At 37.4% G+C, this 20743-nt stretch overlaps 1 protein-coding gene across 1 annotated transcript in view; it reads right to left on the minus strand.

Annotated features, from left to right (window-relative positions):
- XRCC4 (X-ray repair cross complementing 4) overlaps positions 1-19712 on the minus strand; it is a 168037-nt gene extending 148325 nt beyond the window's left edge. Inside the window, exons 1-2 of the mRNA XM_050913243.1 lie at positions 19574-19712; positions 10711-10898 (exon numbers count right to left, since the gene is read on the minus strand). Coding sequence (XP_050769200.1) covers positions 10711-10898; positions 19574-19712 — 327 coding nt within the window. The remainder of the gene's footprint in view (positions 1-10710; positions 10899-19573) is intronic.
- Positions 19713-20743: the final 1031 nt, after the last annotated feature.

The raw sequence follows: 20743 nt of genomic DNA on the forward strand, positions 1-20743 counted from the left end.
TATATTAGATAATGCATAAAGATTTTTTTTTTCCTCAGAGTGATTCAGTTCAGAGGGGAAGAGTATAGATTCAGGCTAGAGCGAAAGAGTATGGTCAGGTTTATTCCAAATAAACAGCAAAATCCATCCATATAATGTTTGTGGGATGGACTAGCTATACCTAGAATAACAAATTCTCATTCTAGTTAAAATTGAACAGCTACAAAACACAACTGCACTGTAACGAGTTCAGTATGAAGCCATGAAAATCCGTCTCCTATTGCTTTGCGAGTTGTATAGCAATCAACTAAGTGCACAGACAACTAGTATAAACCGCAGCAAGCAGCTGAAAATTTGTGGAGGATGGTAATTCGCGTTCTGCATTAAGTTATCTTAGCTAAGTTAGAATTTTATCCCAAGCTAAACTGCAAATATATTAAGCATCATCCAATAATGAAGACTATGTTTCATCCACTATTTTCTAGTAAGAAAAAAACAATTTAAAATAAGTTTAGACTAAGGGCACAATAACCCACACTTATCAGTTTATATGTATACACAAACACAAACTATAATATAGCTTGTACCTGATTATGTAAATCATTGATAAACAGCTTCTATAAAGAAAATACAGGAGTGTAGACATGCAAGACAAAACTAAAATGAAATATTTGTTTATTGATAGAAACTACTACTGAAAAGCATCGTTTTGCAAACCAGAGGACCTTCTCTCACCTAAGAGGTTCCCTTTTAAGTCCCACATAGTATGTAGGAGACTAAATCTGATGAGATTTACATATCTGATTTCAATGTGATGGATGCTATTTGCCAATGAAGGCCACAACAGCAATTCCTGGATTGGAGAATGCAGTTTATTATTGGAGAGGATGAGGACACGTGCATAATTTTTCTTTTCCTACTGATATCTTCCCCCCCGCCCCACTATTTAAATCAGATTAAAAGATTTAGAATAAAGTAATGTTGCAATAATCCGGATTGAATGAGCAGTAAAAAAACCTGACTGTTTCCAAATTCCACTTTTTGGTACCTCTGCAGCTTCTAAGAGCATTAGCAAGGTTCTGTTACCACAAATGAGCACATGCTTACATATTTGTGTTATACTAATAACCTACAGGTATTAATCATACACTGAGAAGACAATGTGCTTGTATGAACAGAACAAAAATCTGTACCTCAAAGTCTTAAAAAAAACCACCAACCAAAAACTTAGATTTGCTAGAGGAGAACACATGCAGAAAGACAAGGATTTGCGTTCTGAAAACCCAAAAAAACCCAAACTAGTACCATGCACATTTTATATCCAACAAAGCAATTAAAACTAAATTTTAAATGAAATGTCAGACACTATTTGCAGGAGCATCTGAGAGGAAAAAGAAAAGATAACAAGACAAATAATCTTCTATGGAAGAGCTTTTCCACGGAATGATACTATCCAGAAACTTACTCTTGAAATTGTGTGTCGTATTTATCTCTCTGGGAAACGTATTTCTGTAAGAGAACCACGTTTAAGATTTGAATAACAGAGAACCTACCTTCCAAAGGATTTTCCAGTGATACTAATACCTATTAGAACAATTCTAAATGAATATTTGACTCTCCAAAAATTTCAAATATATATGTAATTTGGCTTCAAATTTTAAATCTCAAATCAAAGAGCCTTAGGCTTTGTCCTCAGTGATAAAAAACAAACTTACTCCATGTGCTGTCTGACATCTAACAGGCAGTAATTAGCATTCTGTAAAATCCTAAGGTCAGACACAACAGTTTACAGTTTTTACAGTGAGGCAGCAAAATCAGAATAGTACTGTTCCACTAGAAAACAGTTGACTTTGCTCTGCTTATTGGACAATGAAATTAGGAACTTGTTTTCACTGTTCAGAGCAAACTTTATTTTTATGTCAGAATTACTAATTTACAGTGACTTCATAAGATAAGTGAACAAGCAAAGATATACGTATTTCACATCACTGCAACCTAAGGGAAGAAAACAACAGGAAGCATAGCACCTTCCTCACTGCAAGTACTACAGCTACCTTATTTCTGCATCATACTACACAAAGATATTTCTGTATTTGCCAGTTTTTAAAAAATACTGGACATCTCAAATTTGCTCTTTTCTTACATTTCAAGACAATTGCAGTATGTAACTGTAGCAGAACTAGTATATGTGTTGCAATTAACTGGAAGCATTTACTCAAAGCTTTGAGGGTTAAAACATATCCATTCAATATTTTATACTGGTAAAGGTTCCATTTTAGTGAACGCAAAATTCAACAAAACATTATTATCCTGAGCTTGAGAGTTTTCCTGTGCCTTTGCAGGTAGAAAGATGAATGCTTCCTCTGGAGCTGTAAAAGCGTTTCTGAACAGAAACACAGGTGAGATTCTTGCTGTTCTTCACGCTCTGACTGTTGTTCATCCTTACAGAGAATACGGGACTACAGTCTTGTACTGAAGTTTTAAAACCCACACACAGTAACCTCTTTTCCAGAGCATCTACCGTCCTCTATATTTTTCTTGGGAAACTGAGACTTGTCAACATGCCATGATTTAAAGATTTTCCTCCTAAAGTGAAAGCACTCGTACTCAGCTGTACAAGTAAAAGTAAGCCTTGATGTCTACACAGAGATTTGAAATGCACAGCAGGTATGCCAAAAAGGGAAAATCTGAAGGAATCGAGAGGAAGGGAGGGGAGACAATACAGTAACATCAGGATGGAAAAAGGACAACTGACAATTTTTCTTGTATAAATCAAATCAATATGTTATTTTGCTATTTTAAGAACATTTTATGGTTATTTTTAATATAGTTAGACTATCACTGCACTCATGAAATAAGAAAATGTCCTTTATAGTGTCATTTACAATAGCCCTTAAAACAGTTAAACTATTTTTGTTCAATTGGATAGTTCCAGTGAAATCCACAAATCCTAACAGGTAAAGAGAAACTGGAGGAGTATTTATTCATTGCAGTGTTTGATTGTTCCTTTTGCAACAATCCCTTATTTTTAATGCTTACTACAATCAAGTAGCTAAACAAGGAAAATAGCGTAACTAAATGCTCCAGGACTTTTGTCAAATATTGTACACATATTAATATTTGGGGGGAAAAAAAGAATTTTTTCAAAAAAAGCTTTTCTTACCTCAAGGCTACAGAAGTGATCCACTGCACTTAAAGTGTACCTACAAGATCTGAAGAGTTCATAAAGGTACACATCAGGTGAGATGGGGAAAATCACGTAGCATTTAGAAGTCTGAGATCACGCAAAAGATAACATTTAATGTTTTTATTATATAAGGCACATTAGTAAGCTATTTCTAAACTGGGCTTCTGAGAAACTCATTCAAGTGTATGCTCTTAAATCCTGAAGTACGTAGATACAAATGATACAGAAGAGTCATTGCTTTTACACTGACCTAAAAATTAATCATTTCATCTTTCTGTCTTTTCAGTTGAGCAGTTAGTCCAATTGCCTGGGAAACAATCTGAACTCTCAGTGACCTTTGTTATCCAAACAACATATCCTCAGTGGTTTGGAGCAAATTGTAAATTTAAACTATTCAAACCTTGAACCAAGACAGTTTGGACAGCATAAAGAGCTCTACCAATTCTACTTCACTCATTCAGTATGCCACGAAAAGTTTTGGTTAGCATGAATTTCTCCAACTATTTTTAACTTGTAGTAAATTCATAATGAACTCACAGAACCAACCACGGAAAAGAAGCCCCAGGAAATGGAAGAGACAAATAACAGCATCTCTTCCATCAGCCTAATTAGCAACAGTACTGTATCTAAGGTGGAATTTCTTAAGCTCATATCCTCCCTGTTTACAAATTTATGCAAAAGGCAAGAAAAAAAACCAGAGCCTGTCACATTACCGTAAAAAAGAAGACTGCTAGCACTCAAATAATTGTTTACCAAAGGCTATTTAATCAATTTAATTGCCAGTACAAAAAAAAATCTTGCCGGATTTCCATTATTTATTTTATGTGGAGTGACTCGCTAAAGTACTTGGAAAGATTTACTTCCAAGTGGTCACCTACTTAGATCAAGCGCTAAATCACTGACTCTGTGATGGTGTTTGTTTAGGTGGCAGCAGTTTAGCTGGCCCAGCCTCAATGGCCCCTTACTGAGATCTCTGTGTGTGTGGCCCATTTTGCACTGCAGCTGGCTTGATACACAAGTCCCACTGTATACCAAATCCATTGTTATTTTAATGTGACTCTTAACAGTCTACTTTGCCCTCACCACCCTAAAAACAGTTCCTAAGGGCAGAGTGCTGAACGCCCTACGGCAAAGCCACCTATCACAAGGAAGATAAATCACAAAACACATCAGAATTTGTAAAGGCATAATTTTTTAGGCTCAGCTACATCAGGCTAAGACACAGCTAGAATAAGTATTTCTAAAACTCAGACAGCATTTTATCTTTTTTGACCACCGTTTCAAAAAGATAAGTAAGAAAGTACTAAAATCCTTATGGACTTCCCTTAAATTAGATTATGATTCTTATTCTGATACTTTTAAAATTACATGCAACTATGACACTGTAAAATAAACTTGTTACATAGATATCTCCTCTAAATCAGATATAAATTATTTGTGACCTGGGGACATTTTCGATCCATCAAAAAAAAAAATCAGCACCTAAATCTTACATATACGTCATTACTATATATTAATAGTTATAAACACTTTTAAAAGGATTTGGAGATATAGGTTGGGTTTCACCCTCTCAGGATAGTGCTGGAGTAGTTGCAGGCATTTACTTTTAAGCATCTAGCTTTGGTGGTAGACATCAGTTCATGGAAGGAACCTACCTGTTCATCAGCTAAACAACAGGTGAATTAGATTGTAAATTGTAGTCTTCTGAATGACTGTTACACAGATGCTGTAAATGACTCCCCCGATCTTTGCTTATGCTGATGGTAAAAGCTATACAAAAAATTGTCAAACGGATTTCACATCTGGATGCAGTCTGCGTTCGTACACTCCCCTAACTTGTTGCAGGTCTCCTTGGCCTTCAAAATAGGGCTCTGGCTAACAAGTGTAATTCCAGCCAGTAAAGTGTAAATGAGCCAGTACAGAAGAGGGGGAAGTAATTTTGAGGAATCACAGACAAGTTTTTAATCTCTAATCTTATTTACTTCCATAAGCAAATAAGGGATAATTATTCTTCCCTATCAGGTAAGCAAGGAAAACCAAACTGATCTTCAACAGCTTCTTTGTAAGCTTACCTCAATGAGATGTTTACAATGCCAACCTTTACTGCTATAGTAGAGAATCATCTGTCAGACTTACCACTGTCAGATGTTCCATCTAGACTACAAAAGACACAACAAACTTTGAACAACCAACCTGTGGCACCTAATGAGGGACGATAAACCTGTTTTCATGAGGCAACTTGCAAAAACTACATCTTCCACCCTATTGCTCTTCAACTTGTGCATGTCTGTGTGTCTGTCTGTCTGTAAATACAAGTTCCTTTGTGAAGACAGTCATTGCACCACAGACCAATGGAGCTCACATATACAGTGGTCTGGGCAGGCAAGCAGAGATTCACAGGTTTTGGGGATGGAGAACACCTATTAAGTCATCTAACGTACTATACTGCCAACGCAGGATAGTTACTTACAGTGCATTTTCCATTCCTTTGTCCAGTCCATTTTTAACTGACTGAGGCTATGGGGCTGCTACCACTTCCTCTGGCAAACACTTCAGCAGTAAAACAAATTTCAACATCAGGAAATATTTCCCAATAATATGCCTACATTTTCCTTTGCTTAACATCACTCCATTATTTTTATTTGCACTCCTACAGACCACCCAATACAGTTTTGGCACATAATTATATTTTAGGGAAGCAGATCTTTAGCAAGGTGCTCCAAAGAAGGTAAAAATTATTTCAAATACTACAGTTTAGTACAGTTATGGAGACAAAAATTCAGTATCTAACACGTTTTATCATCATCAAGTGACTATTACCAGTCACTAGTCCAAAATCACCTACAGATACTCTCTACCAGAAGACTGGAAAACAAATACACGACTAAAAAGAAAAAAAAAAAACAAAAAACAAAAAAAAACCTCAGAAAAACAGACTACTGAAAACAGAGTATTTCACATTTATACATTCACTAAGACCCTGAAAATTACGTATGTGTCTATAAATTACATAATATATATACATATATAGTATTTCAACATTGGTAATTACCAAGCTGAAAATTATGCTCATCAAGAGAAAAATGAAGTGACACTGGTGACATAGCTAACTTTACTTCACATCAGTCAATCATGATTAAATTACTGATCTGTAACACTGTAAACACTACTTTTTAAGGCTTAAAATTTTCAACGCTAACTTCTGATGCACTACCATATGAAAGCTTTTGTTATTTACGAAAAATTAGATCTGTACTAAGTTCCTAGTCTATATACGAAGCAGGCCAATCATGTACAGAGTCTGTTTCACATGTGCAGATATTTGCAAGAACCAAGGATCAAGAGATACACCAAGATGGTGTACACAGTTGTAGCATTATAATTCTCCCACATGGATGTGATATACAAAAAAAATGAGTTGTAGTTTATCACTTTCTCTGCTTTCTCAGACACATTCTCTTTGTGAATTAAAGTAACAAAAATTAGTAAACATCATACTATTATTAACTAGTGTGAATTATAAATGCATCAAGACTGTTATTTGAGATTATTCATTTAAACTATGGTATCTACAAATAAATATGAATTTTCTTAACAAGGAGACAGAACAAGCAGCAATCTGTCTTATAAGCTGCAAGAATTTACCACTATGAATTCTTTAAGATGCTTTTAACATGCTCATTCCAGTTGGGGTATACCCATCATATGCCTAAACCTCACAAGACTTTTCAGCTAGCAATTATTTATAGACTGTGTGTAGATATCATTTGTAAATAAGGGCCCAGGACATAACTCAACTGAATCTATGATGTCTTCAGAAGAAAAAAGGCAAATTATTTTGTAGAAATTCTACTCTTAATTTTTGATAGGAATTAGTGGTTTATCCAGACTGGATGGAGAACTATGGCAGAGCACTGCACTGGAAATTACTGGCTGAGATGGGCACAGGTGACTGTCGGTGATCAACATCATGCTGTAGGTAGATTTCATTAAAATCAACTAAAATAATCAAGTTTGTGTATACAAGCATGCATATAACTCTAACAAAAGGCATATCGATTTTCCAAGAGTACAAAACTTATTCTTAGGCACCTGTGTACTCATTGGATGAAAAAATTTGCAATAATAGATAGCTGCATGAATTGATAAGCATTTTATAGCTCACAAAGTACAACAATGCATTTCAGAAGTTTTGGGGGTTTTTTAACTAAAAAGTGTTAACTGCATTATTTAAGACTAAGCAAAACATTCAGTATTCAAACACAACCAACCACATCTTCACGCGTACTTTTCTGTAATCTCTCCTTTTGTTATATATCAAATAATAAAAACATTGGTTTAAGAATAGTAATCTCCTAATTATTCCTGATAATTTAACGCACTTTTCTCACAATGGTGATTAATAATATAATGGGGCAGGAGAGAAGCAGGGAACTTGAAAGTAGTATTATGTGCACTACTGTCAAAGTTGGAAATGATTGTTCCTTTTCCTTTACGCCCACATTTTTAAACAAAAACATGAAGACTAACTACATCTTTCAGTTTGACTGCAAGTAGCACATCTAACAGAAGAAATGCAGTACAGTTTAACCAAAAGCTCCCCTCTCTCCACACACAAGCTGCCATTGTCGTCCCGTCCCCCCCGGCCCTGCAACGCTCTTCTCAAGACTAGGAAGGTTGTAATTTGTGTAGCTATACAGTTGCTGAAATACAAAAAGAGAAAGAGAAAATATTCACAACGACTGAAAAAAAAGATGCAAAGACAAATACCCAGTAAGAAAAATAAGTACTGATAAGAGATAAAACACTGAATTTAAGTCATGTTTAAGTTGCAGAGCAGTTTCTCTAGGCTTCCTCTGCGGTAAACGTACGTCAGGTGAATCTCAGCCCTCTGGATGTACAGAGTCCAGGAAGATTAATTTCCTAATCTGATGGTGAAAGATATACATCATGAATACTTCCACAGAGAATTTGCAAAATGCTTGAAACAAATGCTATTATACACCTGAAAGTTACCTGTAATTCTGACAAAGGCTTTGGCAATTTTATTTGCAGGCATTAGTTTAGTACAGGAGGAAAAAAAAAAAGTGTGTTTTCACCCAAGAAATGACGTCTTTTCTAAAAACACTCTTTTGACACCTGAAGCTAAAAGCATGCATAGCAATCAGGACATTTTGTATTTTCAATTTCTTCGGCCAGATTATTATTTCCCCAAATTGACACAGAGATGTTTTCATATGAATTAAATTTCTCATAAGCCTTAATTGATTGAAACATATATTAGATGGGCCCACATATACGAAGATATTTTCCCTTAATAAAAATATAGTATGTATTTCATCTGTCTGGTATTTAGAATATATTATGTGTGACACAGACAAGAAAAACAGGATTCTTAAAATTACTGCTCCTACTTTCTAAGTACAATTTAGCCCTAACCTTGTAATCCTGCTAGAATATAGTACTTTTGACCTAGACCCTTTGTGAACAGCACTCAGCTCTCTGTGCTCACAAGAAGTGTCAAGAAGGGGGTATAGAGCCCATAAGGCCTTGGGTAAATACACAGAAATATTGATAATGCAGATCGGAAGACTTACATCACCTAACTTTTGGCACATCAGCCAAGAGCCAAATTGTGCTGAAATTTCCTACATTGCACAAGGAAAAAGGCCTATAATGAAGTAGTCTTAAGAAGCCAAACTTCATTCCACTGAAACTTTCTTTCTCTGCTTACTAAAATGAAGCCAAGACTCTTACAATAAACATGTAAGTGAGCTGCTACTGATTAGGTAATTTGAATGGCTCCCTCTTTAAAGTGAGTTTTTCCTCATCTCATCTAAGAGATACACATACATGAAATACATACATACTCCCATTTCAGGTTTGTGGCCAATACCTATGCTGCATTCTTTGCCTATTTCCAGTTTAGAGGAAAAAAGTATTTCTACCTTCCACTTCCAACAGACACATCCCAGAGAAGGTAATTTCTTTGTTTTGGTTTGTTTTTTTGTTAGAAGACAGACACCTCTGTTAGTTTCTTAAAAGATGAAACCTGCCAAAATTAACCAAATGAGAAGCAAAGTATGTCCCTATGGTCTGAAGAAGTCATCTTTTAAAACAAAGCAGGCAGGACAATCCCTAGACACTTTGCTCCCAGACAGAACTCCATGCTAGATTTTTCCCCCAGGAAAACAGAGATCTGGCCAAAGACATTCCTACTCTTTTCTATCTGCAATCTCATCTGCATTCTCTCCCCACCATTTTCTTCCCCTCAATAATGCCAGTGAAACTGATTGCAGAACTGTGCCCTGAACTGGATCAGTGCAATTTTAAATCAGTGCTTTTTAAACCCACATTATTTCACTGATGTGGCTGAGTGGTCAGTCAGCCCAACCGCTATCTGAGCACAGCTGAAGCTGTGAGAAACCTTGGGGAAAGCCAGAGCACTAATTGGGGGGGGGGGGGAGGGGGAGGGGGGAAGAGTACAAGCAGGGAGGATTACCTTAAATCAGCTTCTTCCCCAGAAAAGCTTTAACACCAAACCACAACCTGAAATAACCATAAGTGTCTACAGATACAGATTATACTGGTTTCTTTCTTGCTCTAAGAGGGTCCTTTCCTTTGCAGCAAAGAAACCAACATGGAACCACATTCCCAGCTGTAATTTAATGCATTTCCAAGCAGGAAACAATTTTAGTGTTAGCTTCCAAAATAATTAAAGTAATAGAAAAGCTCATTTTAAAAGTATGTTTTAGCATTCGAAAATAAGCTTACTTAAATTTTAATATTTTCCCTTATTTAGGTGAATATAGACAGAGAAGAAAGAACAAACAAGCAAAGCAGAAATGCATTGTGGGCTGGAATTTCAAAACGGAAGCATACTTCCCAAGTTAGGAATTAAAAACAAAGTTACAGCTTACGGAACATATCAGCTTAATACTAAACTGCAGCTCCAACATGCAGGCACACCCTGCTTAAAAAAAAAACAACCCATAAATCATAGAATCACAGAATGGTTTGGGTTGGAAGGGACCTTAAAGATCATCTAGTTGCAACCCCCCTGCCATGGGCAGGGACACCTTCCACAAGACCAGGTTGCTCAAAGCCCCATCCAACCTGGCCTTGAACACTTCCAGGGATGGGGCATCCACAAGTCCTCTGGGCAATCTGTTCCAGTGCCTCACCACCCTCATGGTAAAGAATTTCTTCCTAATATCTAATCTAAACCTATCCTCCTTCAGTTTAAAACCGTTACCCCTCGTCCTATCACTACACTAATCCAAAACTTAAATAGAGAAGCAATACTCTTATTCAGCAGCATTTAAGAAAGTAACACAGCAATAGTTCTATTGATACCAGGTTTTGATAGAAAACCACAAATTTGTTTCTAGTTTGGCCCATGGCAGAGTTCACAATATTCACTGAATCTGAAATATGTATCACAGGTCCATTTGATTTTAAAGAACCTAATGAAATACAGAAATGTACCAAGACGGTCCTTCTCATAGTTTAACAGTCAAATTTAAACATTTAACTATACTTACAGAGCCATCTTTCAGATTTCTTTCATAGGAGAAGTGACACTCCATATTTTCTTCATCTCTTGAAATAGCAAAGTTATATTTGCCAGCTGATTCTTCTCCAGCTATCAATGCTTTCTTCAGTTCTTCGACATACTTTTCTCTATTCATTTCCATGTCAGCAGCCTCCCTAGAAATTTCAGCTTCAGACACTATCAGAAAGAAACGTGAGAAATAAATACTCATATGTGTGTGAACGTGTATATATCTTTATACATACATACAGACACACACACACCTTAAGCGACAGGCAAATATTAGGAGACTATTCTTTCCTTGACATATATCAGTGTGCCAGACACTAATGGAAATGTAGCAGGAATACTGTGTTTTTCATAAGAATTAAGTTCTGTCCCTTTTTTTCCTGCCTGAAAATGGTTTATTGCTACTAATCCACAATTCTACTTGCCTAAAGTTATTCTGAATAACACTAACTTTACAACAAAGAGTGGGATGCTTTAACTATGATTTATTGCGCCCTCTCAGTTCTCTTTGAAAGCATGTAATCTAAACCCTACAAGCCAACAGATGCAACTGTCTCCTCGCACATTCTTGTTTTCCAAGTTTGTAACTTACAACCTTAAAACAAAATAAACTGTTAATTTACAAATGAAGCTACACCTAGAGACTTCAGAATCCATGTTTTACCGTTCACTTTCAAGGACCACTAATTGGGGGATGTGTCTCCAGTTTGCATTACATCAGGTCTATGAAGAAAATTTTAATTCATTCCTTTGAAGATGAAGAATGGTTGAATACGGTACAGAACAGGCCAATAAAGATGTACTGTCACTAAGAACCATGACAGCCTTTCCTGTCTGCTTCTGATCATTTATTTCTTCCTAAACCTTCTTTTGGTTAACCCTCAAACTGAAATGGCAGCTTACCAAGATTCATCATCTTTCACTAGGAGTAGCAAGAAACAGTTCTCGATTTTACCACCTGGGCCCCCGGTTATCTTCCTTTTAATTTTATTCTATATACTGTTTCCTCAGTACTTTTAGAGATCAAACGTTAATTGGAATAATGATCTCAATGAGGAGTGCAGAGTTTCTTGCACAGCTAGATATAAGCAAAGACTCTAAATTAAACTTAAGATAGGATGCGTATAATGTAATGCAGGCTTTAATGCGTAGCCTACCGATACAGTATTTTAGACTGTTTACTTGATTGACAGAAGGGTTTCCTTTCTTTCTTCTGAGGAAGACTGCTCTAGATTGTCATTTACTCGTGCTTGCTCTTAGACCTTTCTAGCATTTGCCCAGCATTTGAGAGCAAGATATGCAAAAGGACACTAGTTTGTGACAGCCTGAAAAAAAGCCACAAAACAAAACCAAAACAAAATAAGCAAAAACACACACACCAAAAACCAACCCAAAAACCCAACAAAAAAAACCAAACCCCAAAACACATCCTTCACAGAACTGCAAGTGACTTAATCCCACTTAAAACTCCTACTAATAACTATATTTCTTCTCTATACAATGTGTTTGAAGAGTTTCATATTGAGACATAGGCCTGCACATGTATTGAAATCATACTGATAGAAATAGAACAGCATTTCAATCAAACATGAGCCTGTTCAAATTGCCTTATTTTTCTCCAATCTTCTTCTTGACACAGTAGCTAACCTTGTATTGCAAAGAAGGCAGTATGAATCAAATCAATCCATCATATAAAAATACAGCAAAGAGGTAAATGTATAATTATTTGCTATGAATAGTTATATCCTCACACACTTTAGGATTTCTAGATTAATCCTGCACCTTCAGCAATTTTAGCTTATTTTCACAGACTCAGAGTGGTTGAGGTCGGAAGGAACCTCTGGAGATTGTCTAGTCCAACTCCACTGATCAAAGAAGGGTCAACTACAAAGGTTGCTCAGGATCATGTTTTGAATAGGTTTTGAATATCTCCAAGGACTGAGGCTCCCCGTGCTCTCCAGGCAACCTGTTCTGATGCTTGGTCACCCCTATGGCAAAAAAGTTTTTTCCTGTGTTTAAACGGAACTCCTTGTATTTCAGTTCGTGCCCACTGCCTCTTGTCCTTTCACTGGACATCACTGAGAAAAGCCTGGCTGCACCTTCTTTACTCCCTCTCATCAGGTATTAATACACATTGACAAAATCTCCTTGAGCCTTCTCTCCTCCAGGCTGCACAGTCCCAGCTCTCTCAACTTCTCCTAGCATGACAGATGCTCAAGTCCTTCAGTCATCTTCATGGACTATCACTGGACTCAGTTCCATAAGTTCAAGTCCTTCTCATGCTGGAGAGCCCAGAACGGGACACTGCATCATGGGTCTCACCAGTGCTGAGCAGAGGGGAAGGATCACCTCCCTTGACCTGCTGGCAATGCTCTTCCTAATGCAGCCCAGGAGGCTGTTGGCTTTCTTTGCCACAAGGCCACGTTGCTGGCCCATGTTCAACTTCTTGTCCATGAAGACTCCCTGGTCCTTTTCAACAAGGGACCTGCTTCCAGCCAGTCACCCAAGACACCACTACAGGCTGGGGGCTTCCACCTCCACAGGTATACAGTTTTGCATTTCCCTTTGTTGAATTTTATGAGATTCCTGTCAGCCCATTTCTCCAGCCCGTCCAGGTTCTTCTGAATGGCAACCCAATCCTCTGTCAACCCTTCCTCACAGTTTTGCATCATCTGTAAACTTGCTGAGGATGCACTGTGTCATCATCCAAGTGATTAATGAAGATGTTAACAGTACTGGACCCAGTATTGACCCCTGGGGTACAGGGCCACTAGTAACTGGCCTCCAGCTAGACTTCATGCCACTGATCACAACCCTTTGAAATCCGGTTGAACTGGCTGAGCTCAATCCATTTCCCTGTTCATCTATCTAGTCCATACTTCATGAGTTGTCTATGAGGATGTTAGAGGACACACTGTTGAAACCCTTGCTAGCTAAAGCCAAAACAAACAACTTCCACTGCCCTTCCCTCGTTCAACAAGCTAGTAATTTCAGAGAAGGTTATCAGCTGGGTCAGGCATGACTTCCCCTTTGTAAATCCATACTGACTACTCACCACCTTGTCCGTAGTATTTTTTTAAACGGTTTCGAGGATTATTCCTCCAACACTCTCTGGTTGACCAGCCTCCAGTTACCCAGATCCATCCCCTCACCCTTCCCAAAGACAGGAAAGACATTTCTTCCAGTCCTTAAAAACATCCCCTGATCATTATTACCTTGCAAAAATAATCAAGAGTGGCCTCACAATGACATGGGCCAGATCCTTCAGTACTCATAGTCTCATCCAATCAGGTCCCATGGACTTGTGTACATCCAGTTTAAGACATTCTCTAACCTGATCCTCCTCCAAGGTAAGTCTCCTTTGCTCCTGACTTTCCCACTGATCTGAGGGGCTTGGGATTTCTAAAGGCAAATCTTAACCTGCACTAAGGCAAAGAAGGCACTGAGTAGTACCTCAGCCTTTTCCATGTCCTTTGTCAGCAGTCTCCTTGCCCCACTCCACAGCAGGCCCACATTTTCCCTCATCTTCCTTTTGCCACTGATTAACCTGCAGAAGTCCTAGTTGCCCTTCACATCCCTTGCCAGATGCTATTCCAGGTGGGCTCTGGCTTTCCTAACCCCATCCCTGTATGCTTGGTCACTGTCTCTATACCCCTCCCTGGTCACCTTTCCCCTGGCTTCCACCTCTTGCACACTTCCTTTTTATGTCTGAGTTTAGCCAGGAGCTCCTTGTTCATCCATGCAGGCTTCCTGCCACCTTTGCTTGATTTCCTGTTCCAGTGAGATGACCATTTTTGAGCTTGGAGGAGGTGATCCCTGAAAAATCAACCATCTCTCCTGGACCTCTCTTCTTTCCAGAGCCATATCCCATGGGATTCTTTTAAAGAGATCCTGGAAAAGGTCGAAGTCTGCTCTCTTGAAATCTGGGGTTGTTATCCTGCTTTTTACTCTCTTCCCTCCTCTCACGATCCTGAACTCCACCAACTCAATAGTCACTGCAGCCAAAGCCTGCCCTCAGCTTTGACTTACCCAACCAGCTCTTCCTTGTTCATAAGTATTAGCTTTTGTAGTCTTCCTCTCTATACATCTCACAATATGCAAAACATGTAGACTCTACTGATCTTAGACTTAACTGGGGTTGTTGGGTTTTTTTGTTGGGGTTTTTGTGCTTTTTCTCGTTTTTAATAACAGGTCACAATAATCAGTTAGGTCATTTATTCACAAACACATGAACTATTTGTGCACATAAAAAAGAAATACTACCTTGCTAATCACCCTAAGTGATTACCATATGTCTGCAAAATCTGATAAAGCAGGTCAGTCACTAACACCCCACTCTACTACTCTGTTTATAAGACACAGGCAAACAGCTAGGTGAAAAAGGAGATGCAGGTGGCAAGAGAGAGCACGCTAATGTCACCACCGCAAGGAAATAAACAGTTAACACAAGGAGAAACTACCCCCTTCTGTGGAAAATCTGAGCCTGCATAGACACTCAGTTAAAAGGATAAATTAGTGGGTCAGAATCACATTAGTTATCCCCCAGCACAAGGCATTTTTTCCTAGGAGGATTCAAATGTGTTAGGTCTTTCAGAAGCTAGAAAGCAAAAGGATGCAAGGGAACTGAACTGCTTTGGAGTTATGATAAAAGAAAAAAAAAAAAAAAAAAAGAACGGAATTAGGCTCAATAAATATGAACAAGTCAGTCTTTGTCAGACTAAGATGTGAAATGTCAGGCCTATTGCAGTCTCAAGTCTGTCACAAAGTTCCCCATATTCTCCTTAAGAGAAAATGCTTACAAATGAGTATTCTCTGCTCCCCTCTTCTTTTAAAGATACAAGAGGAAACCTGTCACACTCATACTAGCCTAACATAAAGTAAAAGGACAAGGCAGATACATAGCATTTTACCAGATCTGCAACAACACAAACAATCAGCAGATGTCAGAAATTGCAGAAATGTCATTATACATTAAAAAGAATATAGGAGTGCTGTGGACCATTCATTAGAATAAACCAGAAATAAAATAACTTCATAATCAGTATTCCTAGATTGGAGAAGATGCTTCTATCTTTACATTTTAAGTTGCATTATCTATATTGCACAGAAGGAAAAAAAATGGAGGCAGTTGGCAAAAAGAGGCCAGGGAGAAGTGTGGCATATTATAACCGTATGTCCCTATAGATTTGTAAACTCAAGGTGTGTGCTCTTCATAAAAGCACGTCTCCCGAAATGGAAACTGTATTCTGCTGTCCATTACAGCAGATGTAACAGATAATCATACATAAATGGTTTTGTATACAGCCTAATACTGATGAGCTTTAGGACACTGAAATACTCTGAGACACCTAATAAACTAGAGATTCAAAACACTTATATTTTAGTATCATCATTTGAAGAACATGTTACACTTTTCAAATTTATTCCTACAACCCATTAAGACAAATTTAAACAGAGCAAAAGTAAGCAGCAGCCCTCTTCACTCAGTTGGGGTTTAAAAAACTTTGTGAGAGAGAACACAGGACACAGAGAGAGAGAAATGGATAAAGGTGTAACAGAATCCTTCTTTCACTGCATGGACATCACAACCATCTTTTTTCTAATATGTAAAACCCTTTCCTAACACATGAAGAGAAAGAGGCTAAGACAGAGGGCCACGTATATAGCCAGCGAGTACTTGTCCTACAAACAGGACTTCGAGCGCAAAGCCATGCTATTTAGCTGCAATGCTGCATCACTGCCTCCTTGCCTATGCACCAGACACATCTGCAGCTGGCATACAGGGACACGAATAAGAGCAAAGCGAGCATGCAGCACTACAAACATGAAAAGACCTACAAGCAAGCAACTGCTAAGTCAAAGTCAGTTGTGCATTAATCCTCACGCGTTAAGACTGACAGGTATGAATTTCAGAACAGGACTTGGTACTGTTACAAACAGTGCTGCAAAGCTGGAAGCTGTAAACTTACACTAGCTATTGCACATGCTATCAGTTCTTCCCTACCTCATTGTAAGCCAAGTGTTCAATCCTCAGCCCCAACATAACTGAACACATCTAAGTATCGTAGATGAAGTAGTAAAAGTATTTTCCAAGATTTTTAAAACTTATTTTAAGCATGAAATGGATGTTATCAGAAAGGCTTAAGACTTTAACAATTGCTAGCTGCATCTTGTTTTTTTAAAACTGAAAGCAGCACTTTTAATGTTCATATAAAGAATGATGCAGTGGAACTACTAGCAGGAAAAAAGCTAAGAAGCCTACAAGTCAGTGAAAAATTGGGGCTACAGTGCTGGTCCACACTCGTCTTGCAGAGCTAACAATCCACTACAAACAGCAAGAATTGAGTGAGAAAGAAAGGCAAGAAATTTACCATCAAAACATTTCTATTTTATTATAAGCTGCAGCCACCAATCATTTCCTCATTAGCTAGCTTATTTCTTGTACAGGACACTAGACAGAGTTGAGAGAGAAAAGGCCATTAGTACATCAGCAATCGCCTTAAATCCCCCAAAACAGTACAGACAGAAATGTGGAATCCCTTGCAGTATGAGGCAAAGAGGGGCAGAAAAAAGTAAGTCGGAAATACTTGCAAAGATAAGTCTGTCTAGAACAATGATTTCAACACTGAGAAAAACTAGCCAAACTTTTAATGAAAATAAGAAAGCTAAAAAAACAAAGACACTAATATACCGTAAAAGCACTGGTTTTTTTTCTCCTGTGGTGCCTGTACACGCTGCATGTTCCTTTATCTTATAAAACTAGCAGAACTGATTAACCATTAGAAAAACATGAAATGTATAAATCCATGTATCTGTAGTTCTTTAACCCAAGTTAATACATGAGATCATATTGCATATTTGTGTGCTTCTCCTCCCCCCACGACTTTTTTTCCCTCCTTAAATAGGACTCCTAACACTTTTCATCATCACATTAAATATACAGAAACCATAAAAGACAACTCCATCAGCAACTCTCATTCACTTCCTGGTAGGTCTTGCCAAGCAAAATAATCCACAGCATGAGAAACCCAAAAGGGACTTCCCATAGCAAGAATTTTCTGACCACTGCTTTCCCTCCTCCCAGGTTTTGAATTTAGAATCTAAGCAGTCTCAAACGTGATGTAGTAACTTAGAAAAAGTGATCAAAAACAATGCTGAGTGTATGAAAACACAGATCTGTGCAGCAGGAAAGCCTCATGCACATGAACTTCAACTCCTAATTAAATTATTCAAAGAACTACGAATTCAATAGGAATTCCTTAGAAGTAGATCAGATTCTTGCAGAAGAAATAGAAGCGCTCTCCTTTGGATGAGTACCCAGTGCTCAAGCTAAACTGTTGTGGGTTTCTTTCTTTCCTTTTAATAGAGCGAGGTCATCTTGCTTTCACTGGTCCTCTGTTTTGGGAAATGATCATCCAGCCATTCTGCCAGATGCAGGAAGTTAACAAAATGAGAACTGTGTTTACGTATTTTTTCTATACTCTTCCAGTCATAGTAACATAGCTTTTACTTAGAAAAATAACACATTTAAAGAATCAGCTTTTTGTAAATTTTAAGCTGGGGATTTTAAAGGTACATAAGAACAACCAGAAAAGATTTTAAACAGAAAAACTAGTATGCTCAATTAGTTAAGTATTTATCAATGTTAACATCCTTTTTGTTATTTTAAAAATACATAGTTTGACTATCCTATTGTCAAATGAAGAAAGAAAAACCTTTCATTCCAGACTACAGGGAACCAGCACTGGAATATACGTATTTGTCTTGTGCAGGAACTCCTAAGCAACAGTGTGTTTGAAATGTTAAAAGGAATATGGAAGAGCAGATTTAATACACATGTAGACATATTTTAAGTTAGTCTTGTTTTCTAGGTCTGAAAGAAAAAAGGTAAAAATCGTATTCAAAGAAGGTTAATGAATGATTAAGCTTTTTATACACAGGAACTATTTATATACATACATACATACATATATATATATATATATATATATATCAGGCCTATTTGAAAGCTTGGCTTATGTAGGAACTGGGGATAAACAATGTCCACTGGGCAGGGAGAAGGAAGGAAGGAACTACATGGACATCTATTCTTACAATTCAGAAAAAGAGTCGGGAAAATGTTTTTGCCTACAATACACTGTAAAAAAATCATTCTTTCCTCCCTTTGAAATATTTTTGCCACTGAGAGAAGGGCTTTTGATCAAGTATTTGACACATTTCTAAAGGAACACACAATCTTTCCTTCTTTTCCTAGGCATAATAAGAGAAGCATGCACATACTAAGAGACTCATCCTCTTATTCAGGTTTCTGAGTGGGGGAAAAAATCCCACAGGCTATTTTTTTTTCTTCTGATAACTTATGCCCAGGAAAAAAATATTTTCTTGTCCCTTCTCCTTCTCAAAAATTCACCTGAGTACCAAATACAGCTACATTTAATTATTAAGATTTTATGAAACCATTTAAAAAAATCTGCAATTAAATGCTTCATGAACTATAATTTGCAAATGGAACTTGCATGACACATTTGTTCAAGGATCTAGAGAAGACACATATGTGGTACTACAATATCCCCGCAAGAAATTATGTTCTTGACAAAGAACAAAACATTGCATATCCATGCTAAATGAGTTAGTATTAGGTTTGACACGCAACCTTTCCCGATTTGAAAGATGTCTGAACGCTTCCCAGGAGATCACGAACCCCACCTCCTCCATCACTGGGGAGAGGTAAGGCTTATAAAAAGTTTTTGATGAAAGTTGTGGGCCACAGTTTAGAAAGTGTTTAAAAATAATAATAAGGAACAGTAATAATTTAAAACATCTTTTTTCCTTTCCATTATTACCTGTCCCAGTCCATGCACATTGACCATCACTAAGTATTATACCAAAGCCAGTGCCTAAATCTTTGTCCCATGATACTTGTAGAAAATACGTTGCTTCTGGATCAGAAACTGGATGAATTCTGTTCAAAGTCTTCTCCATTTCCAGACACCTGTGTAGGAAGTAGACAATCTTGTTATAACCAATGGCTTATTTTCCAGAGGTGCTTAGCAGTTTTACACAACTAGCTTTGGAAAAAAAAAATGATACAAATATAAGCATACTTAGAATTTTATTTTACTTTCCTCCACAAATTCAGTTTTTCAGAGAACTAATGATATTTCCAAACAGAAAACTGGATTACAATAAGTGAGGTTCAAAAGAACAGTGCCAACAATCAAATATATTTGAATAGTCCCAAATTAAGAAACTAGGTGCAGAAGATTACAATACACAAGCACTTCCCCATGGCTGTGTTTTAGCTTACTGTCCACTGTCACCCAACATACAGTATATGGAATACAATTCAAAATAATCAATATTCATCTGCGAGACTGCCATGTGAAAGCATGCTACTAACCTTCACTACAAAGCCGAGGTTGTAGTGGATGCAAGCAATCAAAGGAATTATTTAAAAAAATGGATGCTGCTGAGAACAAAATTTATGATGCTACAGTGAATTTTTTGCTCAATATCAAAGCAACCTGGCAATCTGTACTTGACATAAGACCTTCTAAAGAATCCCATGTATTTATACATAGTTTAATCTGACAATAATGAATCCTCATGGTACTCAAGAACTTTAAAACTGCATTTGGCAATTTGCTCCACAGAGCAATGAAGAAACAGCCAATTCTGACGTTAACATTGACATACAGTCTTTTCACTGAGAATGCTTCACGTTGTCCAGTACCTGAAGAGTTTATTTTGTGGTGTTCAGTTGTTTTGAGCTTTTAAATATATATTTTTTTTTAGAAGAATGAAGTGAATGAAAAAGGGCTACATGTTCACTCACACACTAAAAATAGCATGTATTGATAAAAGCAGGAAAAATGCAACTGAGGCATTTAAACTACATGCACTGAGTACAATGATGCTTGGACAGGTTAGGTATTAAAAGCTCTATCAGATTTTCCATGTAAACCATAGAAGTAAGTAATCATGATCAGGCTCAGTTCAGGCCCTGAGGGGAC

The sequence above is a fragment of the Gymnogyps californianus genome, chromosome Z (assembly GCF_018139145.2).
Source record: "Gymnogyps californianus isolate 813 chromosome Z, ASM1813914v2, whole genome shotgun sequence".
Classification (NCBI taxonomy): domain Eukaryota; kingdom Metazoa; phylum Chordata; class Aves; order Accipitriformes; family Cathartidae; genus Gymnogyps; species Gymnogyps californianus.